Source organism: Bos indicus x Bos taurus, chromosome 5, assembly GCF_003369695.1.
Source record: "Bos indicus x Bos taurus breed Angus x Brahman F1 hybrid chromosome 5, Bos_hybrid_MaternalHap_v2.0, whole genome shotgun sequence".
Taxonomy (NCBI): domain Eukaryota; kingdom Metazoa; phylum Chordata; class Mammalia; order Artiodactyla; family Bovidae; genus Bos; species Bos indicus x Bos taurus.
In genome coordinates, this window is record NC_040080.1 from 16,135,579 (window position 1) to 16,156,828 (window position 21,250).

At 51.4% G+C, this 21,250-nt stretch overlaps 2 protein-coding genes across 3 annotated transcripts; one reads left to right on the forward strand and one right to left on the reverse strand.

The window, feature by feature from the left end:
* Positions 1–648: 648 nt before the first annotated feature.
* On the forward strand, positions 649–8,261 carry TAPBPL (TAP binding protein like). 2 transcript variants are annotated; one of them, XM_027541102.1, is made up of 7 exons: positions 649–1,180; positions 1,729–1,947; positions 2,098–2,370; positions 3,535–3,873; positions 5,065–5,367; positions 6,873–6,962; positions 7,128–8,261. In XM_027541102.1, exons 1-7 carry the CDS (start codon positions 1,120–1,122, stop codon positions 7,169–7,171), a joined length of 1,329 nt encoding a protein of 442 aa, XP_027396903.1. In that variant the 5' UTR covers positions 649–1,119; the 3' UTR covers positions 7,172–8,261. The 2 variants fall into 2 exon arrangements, with proteins under 2 accessions (XP_027396903.1, XP_027396904.1); XM_027541103.1 differs by having other exon boundaries at positions 654–1,180; positions 1,732–1,947.
* Positions 8,200–15,172, reverse strand: VAMP1 (vesicle associated membrane protein 1). Its single transcript, XM_027541104.1, has 5 exons — positions 15,012–15,172; positions 11,835–11,961; positions 11,490–11,648; positions 10,724–10,775; positions 8,200–10,325 (listed from the first exon to the last, which is right to left on the reverse strand). Coding segments are annotated over exons 1-5 (357 nt in total). The 5' UTR covers positions 15,014–15,172; the 3' UTR covers positions 8,200–10,308.
* Positions 15,173–21,250: the final 6,078 nt, after the last annotated feature.

Here is a 21,250-nt window from a genome sequence, read left to right on the forward strand (position 1 = left end):
ATTTTTTCGCATTGTTCACTTACGGCTTTCTTATCTCTCCTTGCTATTCTCTGGAACTCTGCATTCAAGAGGGACAAGTCGTGGGTCCAGACAGGGGAGGTCAGCTGCAGCCCTGAGCTGCAAGAGGGCTGGGGCTCCAGGCAGAAAGCATTCCACCTCCCTAAGGCCCACGTGCTGTATCTTTGGTCCAGCTGCTGCTGCTGCTGCTGCTAAGGCGCTTCAGTCGTGTCCGACTCTGTGCGACCCCAAAGATAGAAGCCCAGCATATTCCCCCGTCCCTGGGATCCTCCAGGCAAGAACACTGGAGTGGGTTGCCATTTCCTTCTCCAGTGCATGAAAGTGGAAAGTGAAAGGGAAGTCGCTCAGTCGTGTCCGACTCTTCGCGACCCCATGGACTGCAGCCTACCAGGCTCCTCTGTCCATGGAATTTTCCAGGCAAGAGTACTGGAGTGGGGTGCCATTGCAGAAACCTGGCGAAATAAAGCTACAAAACACAGTGTGCATAGCTCTCCGGCTCTGAACTCAGGCTCCCAACACAGGCCACGCCCACTTCCCCGCGCAGACCCGCCTAACCTGCGAGCGGACCCGCCCACCCTGAGCGCAGGCCACGCCCACCCCACGATCTGAGGGCGGAGCTTTCTTCGGCGCAGACGCGCTGGGGCCCCTGGGGGTAGTGGCGGGGCTGGCAGGTGAAGGGAAGTGGGAGAAGGTCCCAGCTACTGGGGAGCCTTCGTCTGTCATCAGTCCCTTCCTTCCTCCAATCTGCCTCCGTTCCCGTACTCTGTCTACACTTTCTTGGGGCTGATCGGAAACAAAAGGGCAAAGGGGCGCACGCAGCAGAGTCAGGTCCTGAAATCACCAGGGGATTTCTTTTGCGGGCGAGAAGGTGAAAAGGAAGAATAGTGACCAGACTCTGGCTCCAACGGCTTCAGCCAGCGGCTAAGGCAGCCGTGATAACGCTTTCTCAAAGTGAAAGCGAAAGCCAAGTAGACGGAGAAGACTGACGGCGCCAGGCGGCCGACCAGGCAGGGGTGTTTGAAGCCCCTTCTCCAGCCGACCCCTGGCCAGCGGGGGGACTGAAGAAGGGCGGCGGGGGAGGAGGGCCCGAGAGCAGCCCCCATGGGCGCCGAGGGGTGGTGCCTACTGCTCTGCTTGGCTTTCTCCGGGGCGGCGAACGTCGGTGAGTCGGGTGGACAGGCTGGTAGGGTGCGTTGGGCTCAAGAAGCATCAGGTAGTCACCCTCACCGAGGTCCCAGAGAGAGTAAGGGGCCAGGGATGGCTTCCAAGCGCCCTCTAAGCGCAACAGGTGGAAGGTTCCGCGGCTAGTAACGGTGAGAACCAATTTTGCTCGGAGGGAGGCTGAGAACTCAGTGGAAAGGGCCAAACCAAGGAACTAGGGGCCTTCTCGGTTATACCGCAAAAGCAACAGACCCTGGGGACTAACTGGGAAGTTGAGAGGCTGTTAACGTCCAACAACCAGGCTCGTCTTCTCTCCCAATGCAGCTTTGCTCATTCATTTCCTTTTGCTGAGAATTCCTTTAACGGAAGAGAGAGCTTTTCATGGATTGTTGGAAATAAGAGTTTCATAAATCTGGTTCAGGGTAAAACAGGAAAGGAGCTAGGGATCAAGAAGATTAACCCTTGATGACTTGGCAGTTTCGGGCAGGGAGTAAATATAGGAGTAACTTTCTGGGCAACAGGGTGCTCACACCAGCCTGTTCCCTGCAGCAGAAAGGCAATGGCAGGCGGTGGACGTGGTCCTGGACTGCTTCCTGATGGAAGAAGGTGGGCACCATGGAGGGTTCGCCAGCAGTGAGAACATGGTGAAGGCCGTGCTGGTGCTGAGGCAGGTACCAGTGCCGGACGATGGCTCCCTGGAAGGCCTCACAGACTTCCAAGTGGATACACTGACCAAGGACAACTCACTCATTACTTTCGAGGCCTCAGGTACAAGCCCTTCACCCTGTGCCCCAGTCCTTCTGGGCTCCCTCCAGTTCCTGAGTCTGGTTCCCAAGTAGGCTCGCCCACACCGGCTTCCCATCAGCCCAGGTATTCTCTACCCAACTCCATATCTGTGCTGCCCTCTTCTCTCCACAGTGAACCTGGTACAGATTCCCCAGGCCGAGGCCCTGCTCCACGCTGACTGCAGTGGGAAGGAGGTGACCTGTGAGATCTCCCGCTATTTCCTCCAGGCCAGGCCAGAGGCCACTGTGGAGATGGCAGCCTGGTTCATCACCAACGTGCAGGTATCTGGAGGGGGACCAGGTGTATCCATGGTGATGAAGACTCTTGAGGATGCTGAGAATGAGACTGTCTTGCATCCCACGCTGAAACTGCCCCTGAGCCCCCAGGGGACTGTGCGGACTGCAGGTGAGAAAACGAAAAGCAGCAGAAAGTTTTGATTTTTTTTAAAGGGGCAGAGATAGGGGAATAGTAGGAGAAGGGAGGGGACAAGACCACCTCCATGCACATTGGTCATCTCAGGGGGTTCCCAAGGCCTCAGTCTGTTCTTCCCAAAGACCCCAAAGGGGGATGATTTTCACCTAGTCGGGTGACCTGAGGACATAAGACATGTGATGCTCTATCCACTTGTGCTGTCCACAGCTGCCTTAGTGAGCTGAGTACTAGTTTCTCCCAGGGAGCAGCTAGCCTGATCTAGTGCTTCAAGATGAGAGTGGAACACAGGCCCACAGAATTTGTTCATTATCTCTCTCTTTTAATTTATTTATTTGGCTGTGCCAGGTCTTAGGTGCAGCATGTAGGATCTAGTTCCCCAACCAGGGATCGAACCCAGACCTCCTGCATTGGGAGTGTGGAGTCTTACCCGCTGGACCACCAGGGAAGTCCCCCTGGATGTTTCTGAATCCTGGCTGCTATCTTGTAGATGTCCCACCACTTGGATTTGTCTTTTTTTTCATTAGACTGAAGTTCAGCATGTTTGGCTCAGATTTCACCACTGTGTGCTTTTTTAAACTCTGACTTCTTTAGTCTTCTCGTCAGCCTTGCCCTAAGCACATGAACATGGCAACACTGAGTGGCTTGCCGTAGGTCACAGAGCCAATAAGTGGAAGAACCAGGCTTCCCAAAGCTTTGCTGGCTGTTCCAGGAGTTCCTTCATACCTGAGGGTCCACGGTAACCCATACTTTCGTATGTGTAATTTGTCTGGTCCATAACTTTCATCAGATTGTGCAGGGGGTACAAAATGGTGAAGAGTACCACGTGTGCATGGTGTCTCTCAACACGCCCCAGGCGTGCTACAGCTCAGGGGTCAGGTGGCCTCAAGGAGGGAGCAGCCCACAATCACCCCTCTTTCTCCCCGGTGGCTCAGATGGTAAAGAATCCACCTGCAATGCAGGAGACCAGGGTTTGATTCCTGGGTCAGGAAGATCCCCTGGAGAAGGGAATGGCAACCTACTCCAGTATTCTTGCCTGGAGAATCCCATGGACAGAGGAGTCTGGCAGGCTCATAGTCCATGGGGTTGCAAAGAGTCGGACACGACTAAGTGACTAACACTTTTCACTTTCTCCCACAGTGGAGTTCCAGGTGACCACACAGACACCATCCCTGAATTTCCTGCTGGGGTCCACAGCCTCCCTACACTGTGGTTACTCCGTGGCACCTGGCTTGGACGTTACCAGCGTGGAGTGGCGGCTGCAGCATAAGGGCAGTGGCCGGCTGGTATACCACTGGACCATGGGGCAGGGGCAGGCCAAGCGGGAGGGTGCCACCCTGGAGCCTGAGCAGCTGCTCACAGCTGGAGATGCCTCCCTCACGCTACCCAGCCTCACTCTACAGGATGAGGGGGCCTACATCTGCCAGATCACCACCTCCCTGTTCCGAGCTCAACAGGTCATCCAGCTCTACATCCAAGGTGAGGCCAGGGTCAGTGACCCTGCAGAGAGGAAAAGGAATATGCCTTTGAGAGTGTTTTCCGGAATGGGATCAAACACAAGGGCACTTTGCTGAGAGGCAGACTGCAGTCCCACAGCCTGACTGCCTTCTCTGTCCTAGAAGCACGGATGGCATCAGATTGAGTTTCCCATCAGGCTCTCAGAGAATTCCATTCAGTTTCCCATCAGGCTCTAGGATAATTCCACTGAGAAATGTCCCGGCCAAGACCCTGCTGCCCTGCCCCAGCTGCCTATCTCTGGTCACCCCAGTCCTTCTGGACCACGTTCTAAGGAGGAGCAGCAGCAAACCAAGGAGGGGCTGTGGGAGCGGTCCTGACGGGAAGAATTGTTTTTCTTTTTATTTATTTTTTAAATTTTGTTTCTTTTATTTATCACTGATGGCTGTGCTGGGTCCCTGGACTTCCTCTAGTTGCCCTCCACAGGTCTGTCTTTGTGGTGGCTTCTCTTGTTGCAGAGCCCAGGCTCCAGGGCATGCGAGTCCAGTAGTAGCAGCTTGCGGCTCAGAAGTTGTGGTTCCCAGGCTCTAGAGCACAGGCTCACTAGTTGTGGCTCATGGGCTTAGTTGCTTCGTGGCACGGGGGATCTTTCCAAACTAGAAATCGAACCCGTGTCTCCTGCATTGGCAGGTGGATTCTTTACCACTGACCCACCAGAGAGGGCCCCTGCCCCGCACCGGGAGGACTGTTTCAAAGCTTCCCTTGTAGCTCAGCTGGTAAAGAATCCACCTTCAACACAAGAGCCCCCAGCTCGATTCCTGGTTCGGGAAGATCTGCTAGAGAAGGGATAGGCTACTCACTCCAATAATATTCTGGCCTGGAGAATTCCATGGACTGTACAGTCCACGGAGTTGCAAAGAGTCGGACATGACTGAGCAACTTTCTTACGTTACCTTACACGACTGTTTAAAATCACTGGCTGATGGTGATGTTAAGAAGCAAGCCAACCTCTAGTTGGTTTTGCTCTTGTTTTTCAGTGACCTGTGGGAATCATGCCCCTTTATGTCCTGCCTCCAGGATGCACCCTGCACCTCACTGAGTAGAAACCCTCCATCCCCACAACTTGCTATCATGCTCAGCAGGAGGAGAAGGCTCCAGACTCCTCTGCTGTCCTGGTGATCCCTGTGGGATTTGATCGCTCCTCCTTTCTTCCAGCTTCCCCCAAAGTACGACTGAGCTTGCTGAACGCAGCCCCACCAGCCACCCTCATCTGCAATGTTGCTGGCTACTACCCACTGGATGTGTCTGTGACCTGGACCCGGGAGGAACAGGGTGGCTCCCCAGCCCCTGTCTCTGGCGCCTCCCTCTCCAGCCTCCGGCAGAGCCCAGCTGGCACCTACAGTATCTCCTCCTCCCTGACGGTGGAGCCTGGCTCTGCGGGAGCCACTTACACCTGCCAGGTCACCCACGTCTCCCTGGAGGAACCCCTGGGGGTCCATGCCTGGGTTGCCCCACCAGGTATGGGACTGCCCTACTTTCCCCACCTCTACACCTGGGCTCAGGGCTCCTGTCCTCCAACCTAGTTCTGCTTCCTACGGTCTCAGCTGCTGCTTTCCCAAGGTGGGGGCCTTCAGAGGTCTGACCACATGTTCCCCGAATCTTTTATTATCCCCTGGATCCTGGGGTACCAGGCACTGCTGAGAGCTGGAGACCAGGGCTGAGCAGTTCCTCATCCTGCCCTCGAGGAGCTGGAGGGACAGACTAGGCCATCAGGGCAGATGACCCACCCAGGGGGTAGGGGGAGGCCTGCGAGGCTCAGAGGGCCAGGAACACCAGGACAGAAGGAACGCACGTGTGACAGCCTCATTATAGAATAGCCTGAAAGAACCGGGGGAGCCGCATGGCTAGGGGCAAGGGTGTGGGGGGAAGGGGGCTGTGGTCACGAAGCTTGAGCGGTGCTTGTATTTATTCAGGACTGAGCCAGCCCTGCACTGAGCACTCAGATGTGGGCCAGCACACATCTCACACCTTCCATTTTAGAGATGAGTAACGGACTACAGTCCAGAGGATCGCAAAGAGTCGGACACAACTAAAGCGACATAGCGCACAGACGCAACAGCACTTACAGATGTCCAGTCAAGGTTGTCTGCCTAGAAAATGGTAAAACGGAAAACGTGAACAATAGGTCGCCTGATTTCTCTACAGCTTTAACCCCCCTGCTGCTATTGGTGGGCAAATAACAGGCCTCCAGCTGAACTTTATCCTGAGGCCACAGAATGTCATCAAAAGGTCTTTTTTGTTTTTAATGTTTGGCGGATATTGAAAAGTTTATTTTTTGAACATTGATACTTTTATTTTTTAACTAGAGGAAAATTGCTTTACAATGTTGCATGGAAAAGTCTTATGCCATGCAGTTTGCAACTTGAAATGCATTACTTGGTGGCTTGCGAGGCCATAAGCTTCCCTAAAGTTTATGGGATTTTGTCTCAGCTTACATCACTCCCCAGTTATTTACAAAATTGCAGTTTAACTGTCAGCAACTTTGTTTAGTTGCTCAGTCCTGTCCGACTCTTTTGCGACCCCACGGAGTACAGCACACCAGGCTTCCCTGTCCATCACCAACTCCCGGAGCTTGCTCAAACTCAATGTCCATTGAGTCGGTGATGCCATCCAGCCATCTGATTCTCGGTCGCCCCCTTCTCCTCCTGCCCTCAATCTTTCCCAGCATCAGGGTCAACTGCTAATCTAAACTAAATCTCTCTTGTAAGACAGTTTGGAAAACTGTTGTCACAAAGTGGGAAGAGGTGGAGGATTGTGTGGAGTAACAGGCGGACAACCACCCCCAGCAGGTCCCAGCACCCCATGTGCCTGGTTCTTGGGTGAGGGCAGAGGAGCAGCTGATTGGAGCTCCTCGGCCAGGCACATACACACACACAGAGCACACTCTCCTTCCTGCGTGCACACGCTGTGGGCGAGGGTTCAGGAGGATTCTTGCCACTGATTTCCCTCCACGCCTCTGTCAGTTGCAGAGCAGAAGTCAGCCCTGGGAGTCCTTCTGGCCAGCATCCTCTTCGTCCTGACCTTGCTGTTCCTGGGGCTGCAGAGACGCCAAGGTAAGAAAGCGCCTGGACACCATGGGTTCTATCCCTGACCGCCCTCACTTAGAGATCAGATGCTCTGAACACTGCCACGCCCAGACCAGGAATAAAGCCAGCCCAGTCCCAGCTCTTGGGGTTACCCCACTGACAGCAACCTTGTTCCCTCCTGTTTCCTCCTAGCTACCTCACCAAGGTCTCCCAAAACCTCAAGGCACTCTGGGTAGCCGCTCTCCTGCCTTAAATGTAAGAGATTCACATTCTCCCAGAAGGACTCTGAGCCGAATCCCAGACTCCAAAAGGCCCCAAGAAAGCTAAAAAGAAGGCATGGATCACTGACTCTGGATTTCTACAGGCCCCTGCCCTCCTTCATTGCACGCCCTGGGCCGATATACCAAGGGAGAGAGCGTGGAGAGGTGGCAGGGTGGCAGGAAGGCAGAGGTCTGGGTGGAGCTTGAGACCTGAGCCAGCTTGGAGGTGGAGGTGTGGGGCTGGAAAAGATGCCAGAAAAAAAAATTCAGAAAGGAGCAGGGGAAGGACAGTGGGACAGGGTGGGAACTGGATGAACACACAGTCACAGAACTATGTCCAGATAAAAGCGCCGAGTGTCCTCGGAAGCAAAGCTTCTCCACTTCCCTCTTTCCCCACTCGGGGCCCCGCCTCCCAGCCTTGCTACTCTACCTGCCAAGTGTCTGAGATGTGAAACAGAGACCCTCAGAGGTGGCCCCCAGGGCCCTGTCTCAGCTGCTCTGTGTAACCCTGAGCTGTGGTTAAGCTCCTGCCCCTTTGGATGGCTGCTAGACATTTTAGGACTCTACATGCCCCTCACCCCCTCAGCTGCAGGGGAGAGATTGCTCCTTTTAGTCATTTCTCAAACGGGTCTGGTCAGTACACTGGACTTGACAGCAGACGGCTGTGCGTGAGGGTCGTGGGGAGCAGAGCGTCTGGCCCAGGACCTAGGGGGAGATGGCAGCAGCTGTCTGAGAAGACCTGCAGGTGTCTGTCGGTGAGACACCACTCAGCTTCCTGCCACGGGTTCCTGTCACTCACACCTGGAAGAGCCGCCGGGTGGCATCAGGCATGAAGGCTGAGAGCGGAGACCACGTCCCCTGCCAACACCCAGACCTTTCATCTCGAGGGTGATGGCACATGTCAGCCATCCTTCCGGCCCAAAGCACCGTGGGAAGGGAACCAAAGAGAAACACCACCCTCCACCCCGCCGAGGTCACTCCAGCCCAAACAACAGCCGACTCGCTTTAGTGGTAGGAAGCTGTATTTTTTGGCCTTTGTTCAGAATACAGGAAATTGGTGAATACATGCCTTTGGTGGAAGTACATCTGTTATTATTCCGTACATGGAGGAGAGTGGGGTTAAGAAAAAAGACAGAGAGGTGATGACAGACACACAGCGGAGACCCCACACCGTCTCATGGCAAACCGAGGAGGGGCTGTGGGGCCTCAGCTTCACGTGGCCGCCGAGCCCCGGGCTCAGTTGCATATGTGCTTATGCACATGGGTGTGGGGTGCGGGGGTGAGGACAGCGAAGACACAAAAGAGGGGACAGGTGGGGTGAGAAGGAGCGTAGAAGGGCTGCGTCCCCAGAAGCACTGAGCCAACTACCTCTGGGACAGACGGGGCAGAACCCAGAAGTGATTTCCTGTGATGGGGCGGCCCAGGAGGGCGGGTTTGCTCCAGGCTTGGGACACATCGAGGCCAGTGGTGGTTCTTCTCCGGCGGTGACCCCCTGCATCAGGCAAGGGGAGCCCAGGGGAGAGTGGAGGCCTTCGAGGGGGGCCGTGAGGAGGGCACATTGACTGCCTTCGTCCAGCTCTTCCGTCCCACCCTGGGGCAGGACGAGGGGAAGGGGGGTCGGGGCGGAGGGAGAGGCAGGAGGGTTGTGCGTCGTGAAATGCTACTGCATGGAGGGCCAGCCAGCCCAGCCTGGCCCCCTGCCGCCTCCCGCTGGCTGGACGGGACGCATGAGGGGACCAGGTGGGCCCTCCGCCCCTCACACCCGGTCTGGCCCACTCGATGCCCTTTCCTGAGCCCAGCCCCAGCCCCTGAGACAGGCCGAGCAACCCCGTCCTCGGGTCCCACTGTCTGTGCCACAAACCACACAGACAAGTGGGGAGCGGAGGAGGCAGCGCGGAGTCCAGGTGCACAGGGTGCTCTGGGATGGGAACGAACTGCAGCAAGAACAGAGGCCACTCTGGGTGGGGAGGCCCCGAGGCAGCACAGGACCCACAAGCAGGCCTGTCTGTTGACATCCACCTCAACCCCGGGGCTGGGTCGCTGCAGGCACTGGGCTCCCTCAGCACTCAGAGCACGGCCGGGCCCCCCTTGTCTTTAGCAAGTTCACTGGGGGAGTATAGGGGGGTAAGGACTCCCCAAGGGTCCAGGGCTTCTCACCTCCAGCCCCTCATCCTCCTCCATCAACAGGAAGGAGCAACAGGAACCTCAGAACGAGAGGGTGAGAAGTGACTTCCTCCAGGCTTGTTATTTTTCGGGTTAGGCCCTGGACTTGCTGTGTCTCTATAACCCACAGGCATCCTCTCTTTATCTATGCCAGTAAAATTCAGTGAGTCTCAAACTCTGGCTAAATGAAATTATTTGATGCCCTCATGAACAACACAGAATGGTGTAGAAAACATGGACGAGCGCCCCATCCAGATATGAGCTGGCGGAACTGCTTCTAGAATGGGAACGGGAGTCCTGGCATTTTTTCGCTATGAATATGTGTCCTCCAGGTCGCTGGAGGACAAAGTAAAAGGTGGTAAGATCCCTGAAGACAGAAAATCTTAAGACTAACGGATGGGACATCCCTCTGCAAAACAGGCTTGACTTTCTTAAGGCATCCTGCACCAGGCCCAGGCTGGACTGCAGACCCGGTCCAGGCTCCCCTGCAAGGCCTGGCCCAGGAGAAGGACTCCAGGTGAGGGACATTCTCCCAGCTGTCCCCAGCCTGCTCCTGCCAGTGGCCTGGCCTGGCTTTTCCAGGCAATACCACGAGCATAAGCCTCTTCTCCTCCCCCTAGTCCTGGCCCTTTCTTGGGCAGGTCACCTCAGCTCCGCCCCTTCCTAGGCCCTCTGCCTCCAACCCTTTGGGGGAACTTGAGAGAGCGTGAGAGGGGAGGAAGGAGATGCCCGCTGTTGTTTACCAGGCAGTTACCTCAAGACTGCACCATGAGCAGCATTTCCGGTGTCACGGGACCAAGTGCAAATGAAAGCAACAAAGGAGGAGTGGGCGATGGCGAAGCGGGGCTGGGATGGAGGAAGGCAGATGGGGGAGTGCCAGGGAGAGACGGAGGGAGAGAGGGACATGAGTTCAGACGGCCAGGGGGAACAGGGACGGGGGTGGCATGTTCTCAAGCAAAAAAGTAGACTGGACACAGGAATCGGGAGGTCCCAGATGGCAAAGAGAGAGACGGGAGACAAGAGGGCACATGACATCAGGTTACTAGACACCAGGGGTGGCCGCAGGTGTCCCACCCCCACGGGCACCCTCCACCCATGCCTGTGACAAAAGAGCACAGCCCCACCTCCTCAGAACCAGGAGGGACCACCGTCCCCCACAGTCCTGCAGAGGGAAGGCGTGTCCATCCAGGAAGCCCCTCCTGCCCTCCCGCACCCAATGATGACCCTCCCCGCCGCCCTGGCAGCGATCTGATCTCCGTACCTCAGTCAGAGCAGCCCCACTCCCCAGGCAGGCAGGCAGGGCTGGGAGGAGACTCCGGGACCTTCCCACCTCTTCACCCCACCAGCAACCTCAGCGATACTTACTTACAATAACTACCACGATGATGGCGCAGATGGCTCCCAGCATGATCATCATCTGGGGGAACATGGACAAAGAGTGAGCCCTTGGGTTTGGGGAAGGAGGGAAGGAGGCCCGGGCTGGGGACATGAGCGCAGCACTGCCCCAGTCCTGGGGAACAGTGGAAGAAGCCACACAGCCCCCAGGATAACTGGAAGCCTTCCAACCCCACCCTGTGCACCACCCCACTACCCCATCAGATAGTAACCCCTCCACCACAGCTGGAACTTCTCGAAAACATCAGAGCATCTGCAGCCTTCTCCTTTTCCCCTCTTCCTGTAGCTTGGAGGCTTTCAAAGGAACACCAGAGGAGACGCCAACTTTGAACCTTTAGTCATCAGGTTCATTGTTCATCATAAAGTGTTCAGCTCATTCCCCAAGAGCTGCAGGTGTTTAAATATGTATCTACCCCAGCCATTGTGTCGACATTGGTGTGTCTTCGGAAGGGTTTGCAGGGGTCCTCCAGGAAAAAGCAGCTTGACTAACCCCTCCAAACTCCTTAAGGTCTCCAGGGCCCCCAGTGAGTGGTTCTGAGTGCTCTAGCGTACCCTGGTGGCTAGCTTGGGTAATGCAGCTTAAGAAAGCGGCGATCCAGATTTCCTCTCAAGAGAGGCGCCAGCAGAGGATGTGGAACCATTCCACATTCCACAGAGAATGTGGAACCTAAGGGTTTTCCTGCCTCCTGTGCGTTGAGACCCAGGAAAATAACAGGGAGGGGACAGGAACACTCACCTTGCAGTTTTTCCACCAGTACTTCCTCTTTAGCTTGGCAGCGCTGCTCTCAAATTGTGATGCACCCGCCTGCAGAGCGTCGGCTCGGTCATCCAGCTCTGACAGCTTCTGGTCCCTCTCCAGGACCTTGTCCACGTTTACACGCATGATGTCCACCACCTGAGCAGGGCATGGGAACACAGAGCGGCTAAGCTCCCCCAGAGCTGGGGAGAGCACCCCGAGGCTGCCCTGCCTAACTCTACAGGGTGCCCTGCCTCCCAGAGCCGTTAGCTGCCCCTCTACATAAAGAGAAGTTTCCAGACTCCCATGATTTGGAAACCCTCGGAGAAAAAGCTATCCACCTACCTCCTCCACTTGTGCCTGGGTCTGCTGTAGTCGTCTGTTACTGGTCATATTAGGAGGAGGGCCAGGGGGACCCCCACCTGGGGCAGCCCCTTCTGCCCCTTCAGTGGGTGGCTGAGCTGGAGCAGACCTTTGGGGAGAAGGGCACAGAGTGCGTGAGACAAGAAAGGAATCCCGTGCATTCTCGCCCCACAGCACCAAGGTGGTGGCAATAATAAGGTTATTCGCAAACAGCAGGGGTCTAGCTCCTTGGCAATGCCAAGTGGGGAGATACGATACAGACGCAAGGCAAAAAAACAAAAGATCTTGCAACTGATGGGGCCCAGCGACACCCTGGGTGGAGGGTGGAGTCAAGAGCTCTCGTCTGGGCTGTCCTCTGACCCAAACTCAAACGCATACTCTGGCACGACGGCTACAGGGACAAATGGGCCAGCCGTATCCTGACTGTCATTTCTGGGCCTCCCAGAAGTCAACCTGGAAAACTCCAATCCAGGTTAGGAGAATTATACGCAAAAAAAACTAAACCTTCAGGATAAGCTTTGGAGAAGGAAATGGCAACCCACTCCAGTAGCCTTGCCTGGAAAATTCCATGGACAGAGGAGCCTGGTGGGCTACAGTCCATGGGGTCGCAAAGAGTCAGACATGACTGAGTGACGGAGCAAGCACTCAGGACAAGCGTACAGATTAACAGCTCTTTTTTTTTTTTTTTTTTTGCAAAGGCTGAATATAAAAATAAAGGCCAAGCGGACAGTCTCTGCTGAAGGGGAGTCAGTTATTGGTATTTTTCACGTAGTGATTATAGTGTGTCGTGGCCACTGTAGGACGACTTGGAGAATCACCAAAGGCCTCTGTAGTTGGAGTGAGTCAGAACTGTTTGCTTGCTTCATTTTTTGGCAGAGAAGGTTGGGGGTTCACTTAGATAGAAGCGGGGCCCAAACCAATTGTGTTAATTGTGAGACTGTTCCAAGAGCCTAGGCAGAAAACAAAAATACTGGACACAGTCTTCAATATATAGGCATCAGGGACATTCTGTCCCTTCTTGTTCTAGATTTGGCATCAAGTCTAGGAGGCTCTCCTAGTTCTTTAATACCAAAGAGAAATCTTGGTTTACACTGAATATATACAGACCATTCTCTTTCTCCCTTAGCCTTAGGGTGGGGGAATAATCTAGCATGAAAAAACTGTTAGTCACTCAGTTGTGTCCAACTCTTTGCAACCCCATGGATTGTAGCCCTCCAGGCTTCTCTCTCCATGGGATTTCCCAGGCAAGAATACTGGAATGGGTTGCCATTCCTTTCTCCAGGGAATCTTCCCAAATCAGGGATCGAACCCAGGTCCCCTGCATTGCAGGCAGATTCTTTACCATCTGAGCCACCAAGGAAGCCCCATCAAGCATGGAGTCCTCCAAATAAATCCCTCTCCATGTCTCCCAACACATGGAAGCTAAATTCATGCCCTAAAGAATTTTCAGAAGTCTAACCTGAGGCGTGAGCTATTCTCTGCCAAGGAAGAACTCACAGGTAGGAGAGAAATTGCTCAAATTTGATGGAGAAGAGAAATTATAAGAACTCCTCAGACAGAAGCAGAATCTCACAAAGCACACCTCATCAGAGCAGTCCAAGAGTAAACGTACTACGGATAAAACATCACAAAGTCGCCAAAAAGGAAAAGCCTTGACTCTTCACAGTAGAACTAATACCCAGAAGTTCCTCCTCTCTACGTAAATTTCAGTCTAAAGAGACAGAGAATAACCCCTCAGAAAGGCTATTCTAGCAGATGACACCTGACTTATCCCAGTTAAAAGAATTGTTTTCCCATTTCCCTTTAAGGCACAAAAGAGGCAAAGTAAAGATACAGAGCTCTGGAAGCCGCCAGACTCCTCTGCTGCTACTGAGCTAAGCGATCTAATTCTCTGAGGAAAGTGGAAAAGTCAGTGAGTAGGAAGCAGCCGGCGTTTGGTCTTGGAAGTGGTCCAGGCTGGTGGCACCAATGACAAGATTAAGGTCAGAGACCTCGTGACACCCTTCTAGTCACCATGCTTTCCTCACCTCCTTCCTTCATCCCACATGGATGCTACTGGGAACCAGTCAGCGGAGAAGGCTCCCCCTGCCCAAAATGAAAACACAGAGCATCCTAGGGCTTGGCCAAAACACGTAAACTACCATATACAGCTTAAACTGTAGAAATCAAATACAAATAGTTAGAAAGCTTTGGAAGGGACCATTTCACTTACTACTTGTTGGGAGTTGGGAACACGCAGGAGTAACATATCCAAGGCTAGTTATAAGCCTTATGTAACATAAGTACATCTCCCCCCCCCCCCCCCCCGCCTTTTTTTTTGTCACCAAGAGAAGCAACATGAATACGTCTTGGACCAGGCCAGGACTCTGGGCAAGAACGGGAAGTTCTTCCACTTGTCTAGCTATAGTTCTCCCTTAGGATCTTGAGGCAGGGATGACCATGACTAGATGACTAAATTGATTATTAGAGACTAAACCTAATGTGTTAAGGGAAGGTGGAGGTGCGGGAGTGGTCCTCAGCTCTATTTCTCTTCCAAATACTTGGCTAAGACTCACTGACAGGAAAACACCTCCTCTATGGGTGGCCTTGGGATGAATGGCTGCTCGGAATTGCCTACCACTGCCCCTGGAGTCCTTGTGAGCTGCTCACCAGAGAACTGGCAGACAAGTTTCTGAAGCTTTGCTCACTACCAAGAGGGGGCTGCTCATCGCGATCGGGTTGAGGGGTGTACACAAGTGCAGACGCTGCAGAGCAACCCAAGCAGCTAACTGGCAGGTGCACCCATGACTGTCCTTCCAGAAGCCCTAAGTACCGCCTTGATCAGTGACAAGAAAGAGCCTGGAGCCCCTCTCGGGTGTCTCCACGCCCCACCTTCGCCGGAGACCCGACTGAGGAGTCCCGCAGGCGAGAGGAGAGGGGGCAGTGAATGTGGGACCCCCGCGCCCCGGCCGCGCCCGTGCGGTGCCGGCTGCGGCTGGTGCAGGAATGGGGTGCTGTGTCCCCTCCCGGGGGGGTGGCCCGGCCCGGGGGCGGCGCGCGGCGGTGGTTCCCCGCGCCGCCGCAGCTGCTGCAATGCGCCATTTTCGGTCCCGCAGAGTCCGGCGCTGGGGTGAGAGCTGGCAACAAGGTGTCGCGCCCCCCACATCAGAGTCAACTCACATGTCACCGAGAGAAGAATGAGAGGACCGTTTCCTCTCTGGAGTCTGCGGCTAGACACCCGATCGGGAAACGCTGCGGTGAAACCACCCGCACCTCCGAGCTCCGCCTCTGGCTGCCCACCGGAGCTCTAACTGCGGTGGAACTTACTGCAGTTGCCGCGCCGGCCCCAATTTTTATCAGTGCTGGCCACGCCCCCCAGATCAAGCTGACAACCCTGCAGCCCAATCCATGCCCAGGACGGGCGCTAGTCCCCGAAGCGAAGGCCGGACAAGGCCTAGAGTGCCCGCCCCTGAAAATTGGCCAATCACAGCTCTCTTCTCATTCTGACTCTGGAAAGGCGCTGCACCGAGACGATCTGACCAACTACAACTCTGGCTTGCTTATCTGTCTAACTAAGCGAAGGGGTTGGGTGGAACTCGGCGCCAACCCTCTGGAAAGGCGGCTCCAGTAGTTTGAATTGGACCTTTTTTGGTGTCTCCCAGCCAATCGCTGAGCAGTTCCCCGCGTCTGGGCCCGCCCACGGCCCGTCTCCAGCCAATCACGCAGCTTTCTCCAACAGCAATGGGCGGGCCCCCGGCTCTCCCAAACCAGGACTCCCGAGCCCTGGGAGCTGCGGGTGTTCGGCGATCTAGGCAGGGCCCAGGTACCCGCACCCTGCCGATCTCCACCTCATCTCCCTGCTTTTGACAGACAGCTCTGAGGAGGCTGAATCCATCAAGGCAAAGCCGCAGGCTCCCGGGGCCAAAGTAAATATCAGAGCTCCTGTCATCCGATTTACACAACCAACAAGCCCCTTCACGCAACGTAAATTTGACTCCCCCTTCCCTCTGCGCCTCCTATCCATCCCAGGTAGTTTACCACGTCGACTCAGTTACCCAAACCAGAGACCTGAAAACTATCTTAGATTTCCTTCCCGTTCATTTTCACCTGTCCTCTAACAATTCACCAAGTTCTCCTTCCTAGTACATCAAGTATTCTCTTCCCTCGTCTCCCTGTCCCACTTCAGATTATTCTCTCATACCTGGATGCCATCAGTTGTAAAACTATTACTTTATGTCCCGATGAGTAAAAAGGTAACAAACTGTGACATAATGCTTTCTTATCACTTCGACTTTTTATTTTATATTTATTGAAAGTGTAGGTTTCTATAGGTACAGGTTTTTATCATACTTCATTCCCATGGAAAAACATAAAAAGGAAAACAGAAAAGAGTAACACAGTAACAGTGTTCCTGAAATCTCACAGACAGCAAATTTTATGATTCATTTTTTTGACTCAGATGTGTATGATTTCCACACAATGTAGTCCTCTGTGCATGCCATCAAGGGCTTTGGTGATGCAGCATTTCTTAAAGGAATGTTCCTTTTCTGTCTCTGGAATTTTCTTCCAAGCCTCAGACACCTATTTGGCAAATTTTGATTCTTATGAGCCAGTATGACAAATACAGTATGACTGTTCTGGCTAATAGTTATAGTCAAACATCCCAATTTATATGTTCAAATGAAAAAAAAGTGCCAAGTGGCCTCTTAAAATTAATGAAATATAATATCTTCCTGTTTCATCTTGCCCCTCAGTTATAACCATCCTCTAAGAAACCACCAGGGTGATCTACCCAAATGTCACAACCCTACTTAAAAACGTTAAACAATTAGAAACATAATGCATTGATCATATGTGTTTATCCCATCCCCCTTCTGAAACTACATCGAAATGAGAATTTGTAAAAATTGAAAACAAATTATAAACCCTTCAAGACAAATAGAATGGAAGGAATTGGTCCTGACAGCACGAATGGCTAAATATGCCCACCAGATTCATATGAGGTTGAACAAAAAAAAAAATACAGAGAGGTTCCAGTTTAGGCTTATTACAGATAAAGCTGCCATGAACATTCATGTGCAGATTTGTGCCATGCATTGTGCCAAGTCACGCCAGTTGTATCCAACTCTGTGACGCTATGGACTGTAGCCCAACAAGCTCCTCTGTCCACAGGATTCTCCAAGCAAGAATACTGGAGTGGATTGCCATGCCCTCCTCCAGTGGATCTTCCCAACCTAGGGATCAAACCTGAGTTTCTAATGTCTCCTGCATTGGTAGGCAGGTTCTTTACCACTAGTGCTGCCCATGTGCAGGTGTGCATGAACATAAATTTTCATTGCTCTGAGATAAATGCCCAAGAGTGCAACTGCTGGGTGGTAAAGTAAATACATGTTTAGTTTTGTAAGAAACTGCCAAACTGTTTTTCAGAATGGCTGTACCATTTTAGAATCCCACCAGCAACATATGAAGAATCCAGTTTTTCCACATCCTCATCAGCATTTCGGAGAAGTACTGGAGAAGGCAACCCACTCCAGTACTCTTGCCTGGAAAATCCCATGGGTGGAGGAGCCTGGTAGGCTGCAGTCCATGGGGTCACGAAGAGTCGGCACGACTGAGCGACTTCACTTTCACTTTTCACTTTCATGCATTGGAGAAGGAAATGGCAACCCACTCCAGTGTTCTTGCCTGGAAAATCCCATGGACGGAGGAGCCTGGTAGGCTGCAGTCCATGGGGTCGCTAAGAGTCGGACAGGACTGAGTGACTTCACTTTCACTTTTCACTTTCATGCATTGGAGAAGGAAATGGCAACCCCCTCCAGTGTTCTTGCCTGGAGAATCCCAGGGATGGGGGATCTGCCGTCTATGGGATCGCAAAGAGTCGGACACGACTGAAGCAACTTAGTAGCAGTAGCAAAGGCTAATGATGTTGAATATATCTTAATGTGTTCATTTGCCATCTTATATATCCTCTTTGTTGAAAGATCTATTCATGTCTTTTGCCTATTTTTTAATTGGGTTATTTTTTTGCCTTCGCGTTTTAAGAATTATTTAAATATTCCAGATAAAGTACTTTGTCAACTAAATAGTTTCTCCCAGTCTCTCTTTTGTCTTTTCATCCCCTTAACTGGAACTTTCATAGAGTAAACATTTTCAATTTTGTTAAGATCCAATTTATGAACTTGTCCTTTAATGCATCACTTTCTGTGTCACACTTTGCCTAGCCCTAGAGTCTCATACTTTTCTCCTATTTTATTTTCCAAGAGTTAGATAATTTTGTTTCATAATCCATTTCGAGTTAATTGCTGTATGAGGTATGACATTTAGGTCAGGGTTCCTTTTTTTTTCCAATGGATGTCCAATTGCTCCAGGACTGTTTGTTGAAAAAGAAACCCTTCCTCCATTAAACTGCTTTTGCATCTTTGGCAAAAATCAGTTGGGCTGGGAATTCCCTGGCTGTCCTGTGGTTGGGATTCAGCACTTTCACTGCTGCAAGCTCAGACTCAATCCCTGGCTGGGGAAGAGCCCACAAGCCACGCAGAGCCACCAAAAAAGACAAAGGAAAACCAGCTGGGCGTATTTGTGAAGGTCTCTTTCTGGGTTTTCTATCTGGTTCCATTGATCTATGTGTCTGTCCTTCTGCCAATGACACACTGTCTTAATTATTGTAGCAACAGTAAGCCTTAACATCAAGTAGAATTATTTCTCCCATTTTATTGTGCTTCTCCAAAGTTGGTTTAGCTATTCTAGATCCTTTGCCTAAAAGATCATTTTAAAAAGGCATTTATGTAAACTGGCAAGAAAGTAGACTATTTAAGGACCAAAAGACTAAGTGAACACTGGTGCCTGGAGAGATAACTGGGCACTGAAGCCTGTTTTGCCTTGAGGGCATTTGCTTAAACATTTAATTTAGGCATGGTGGCCTCATAGGGTGCCACTGTGGCAGAGGAGACAGAACCCAGGGCCTCCGTAGAGTTGGAGATCTAATGGAAGGCCCTACCATAAAGTCAGAACCCCAAAGGACTATATCCTCACCTGAGAGTGAATTTAAAATATGCTAATATCTGAACTGCCCCTATGGGACTACATAGAAAATCTGCTCATCTGAAACCTAGGTAGCTACTAGAGAACTATTCTTTTTTCTTTTAAATATATGCAGACACGGCTTCCCCGGTGGCTCACCAGTAAAGAATATATCTTCCAATGCAGGAGACATGGGTTCCATCCCTCATCTGGGAAGATCCCACATGACACGGAGCAGCTACGCTTGTGTGCCACAACTACTGAGCCTGTGCTCTAGAGCCCGGGAACCGCAACTACGGAGCCCACGTGCCACAGCTGCTAAAGCCCAAGCACCCTAGAGCCCGTGCTCTGCAACAAGAGAAGCCACCACAGTGAGAAGCCAACACGCCGCAACTAGAGAGTAGCCCCCACTTCCCACAACTAGAGAAAAAGCCCGTGCAGCAACAAAGACCCAGCACAGCCAAAAATAAATGATAAATAAAATTATCAAAAAACACAGTTATAAATATATGCAGACACTTTATAATCAATGCTGTGGTTTTTCTGTCTGAATTCCTTATTGGTCCTAAAAACAAAATAGCAAGAACTTAAAATATTTCCAGGTCGACAGTGCCACCAAGCACCGGCTGTAGCAACGCAAGTCCTCTCTCTGGATGAGCTTATCTTCAATCTAGGCCTTGGGGAATTTCCACAGATACAGTTCCAAGAAAAATAAATCATGGTCAAAAATTGGAAACAAATAAGGAACAAAGAACCAGAAGCAAGAGCCAACAAAGATGGAGACAGGAAGTAAGAAAATTAGAAAATCAAGCCAAATAGTTCAACATCTGATTAATAGGCCTTCTGCAAAGAGAAAACAGGATATGAGGGAGAAATACTACAAAAGAAATACAAGGGAAAAAAACCTGAATTGAACAAGTCTTTCTGGATTAAATAGTACACCATGTGCCTAGCATGGTGAAAGGAAAAGAATCAGGTCAAGATATAGCTTTGTGAAATCTCAGAATATTAGGGGAAAAGAGAAGATCCTAAAAGATTTCAAGAAGACAGAGAGAGGGAGAGGGACTTCCCTGGAGGTCCAGCGCATAAGAACCCACCTGCCAATGCAGGAGATTCGAGTTTGATTCCTCATCCCTCAGAGCAGCTAAGCTGGTGTGTTACCACTACTGAGCCTGAGCTCTGGAGCCTGTGCTCTGGAACAAGAGATGCCACTGAAGTGAGAAGCTGGAGCACCGAAACTACAGAGAAGCCTGCCCAGCAACAGAGACCCAGCACAGCCAAAAATAAACAAATAATAAAAATTATTTTTAAAAGAAAAGCATAAGAATGCCTTGGGGAGACTCAAGGCTAGAGTTATGTGTTGAATTGCATCCTCCCCAAAATTCTTATGTGGAAGTCCTAACACTCAGATCTTAGAATGTGACCTTATTTGGACCCAGGTTGTTGCAGAGATAATTAATTGAGATGAGGTCATATTGGTGTAAAATGGGCCCCTACTCCACTATGACTGCTGTCATAGAGTGGGAAAGCTTGGAGAGATATGCATGGGGAGAATGCCTTGTTCACATTCAGATAGTTACCTGTGTGTTATGTCTATAAGCCAAAGAACACCAGATACAGCCAACAAACCACTAGAGGCCAGGAGAGAGGCAGGGAATAGATTAACCCACACAACCCTGGTGATGCCTAGTCTCAAGACTTCTAGCCTTAGGAACTGCAAGTGGATACATTTCTGTTGTTTAAGCTCCGGCCTAATGGTACTTTGTATACAGCAATCCCAGAACACTCATACACCTGTCTTGAACTAGTACATGTGTTGGATTCCCAAAACAATCAACAAATTTTGTACTATATCACATACACGTGATAAAAATACCAGAAGGGATTGATTTGTTATGAATACTGGTGAGTTTAAAAACCAACAGGAGTAAACAAATCCAAGTGTTTCTTAGACCATGAACCACCCTGAAGACAAAAATAGAACATTGTTTTTTTCTGCAGGACCTTTAGGTACAGAAGGCAGAGATAATCCTACTCTTCAGTTCATGACACATGATCTCTATGTATGCATAAAAAGATTTTGGTTTTTTGTTCTCTTTTTCCTTATTCCCCTTCCCAGCCATAGACAGCATTATAAATTATCTGATATTTATAATTTTGTGTTTTTGCAAAATGGGTACTGTCTTCCATGTGTATATTTTTAATTTACATAAATGATATCATGTTTTAAATATCATTGTGTTTTTCCACTCAGCTGGAAGTTTTAAAGAGGAAAATTGAAAAAAAAATAAAAGAGGAAGATTGTACAAATTGTATATGAGCAGTTTGCTCTTTTGTTCCGATTCTCACATCCATTTAATTCGTTCCCTCCTGTTCTTTCCTCCTTTCCTCCCTCCCTT

Coding starts and splice junctions, on each gene's coding strand:
- VAMP1 (XM_027541104.1), bottom strand. Junction 11,649..11,834: donor CCCAGGCACAAGTGGAGGAG/GTAGGTGGATAG, acceptor TGCCCTGCTCAG/GTGGTGGACATCATGCGTGT. Junction 10,776..11,489: donor ACTGGTGGAAAAACTGCAAG/GTGAGTGTTCCT, acceptor ATGTTCCCCCAG/ATGATGATCATGCTGGGAGC.
- TAPBPL (XM_027541102.1), top strand. CDS start 1,120: ATGGGCGCCGAGGGGTGGTGCCTACTGCTCTGCTTGGCTTTCTCCGGG. Junction 1,181..1,728: donor CTCCGGGGCGGCGAACGTCG/GTGAGTCGGGTG, acceptor TGTTCCCTGCAG/CAGAAAGGCAATGGCAGGCG. Junction 1,948..2,097: donor CATTACTTTCGAGGCCTCAG/GTACAAGCCCTT, acceptor TTCTCTCCACAG/TGAACCTGGTACAGATTCCC.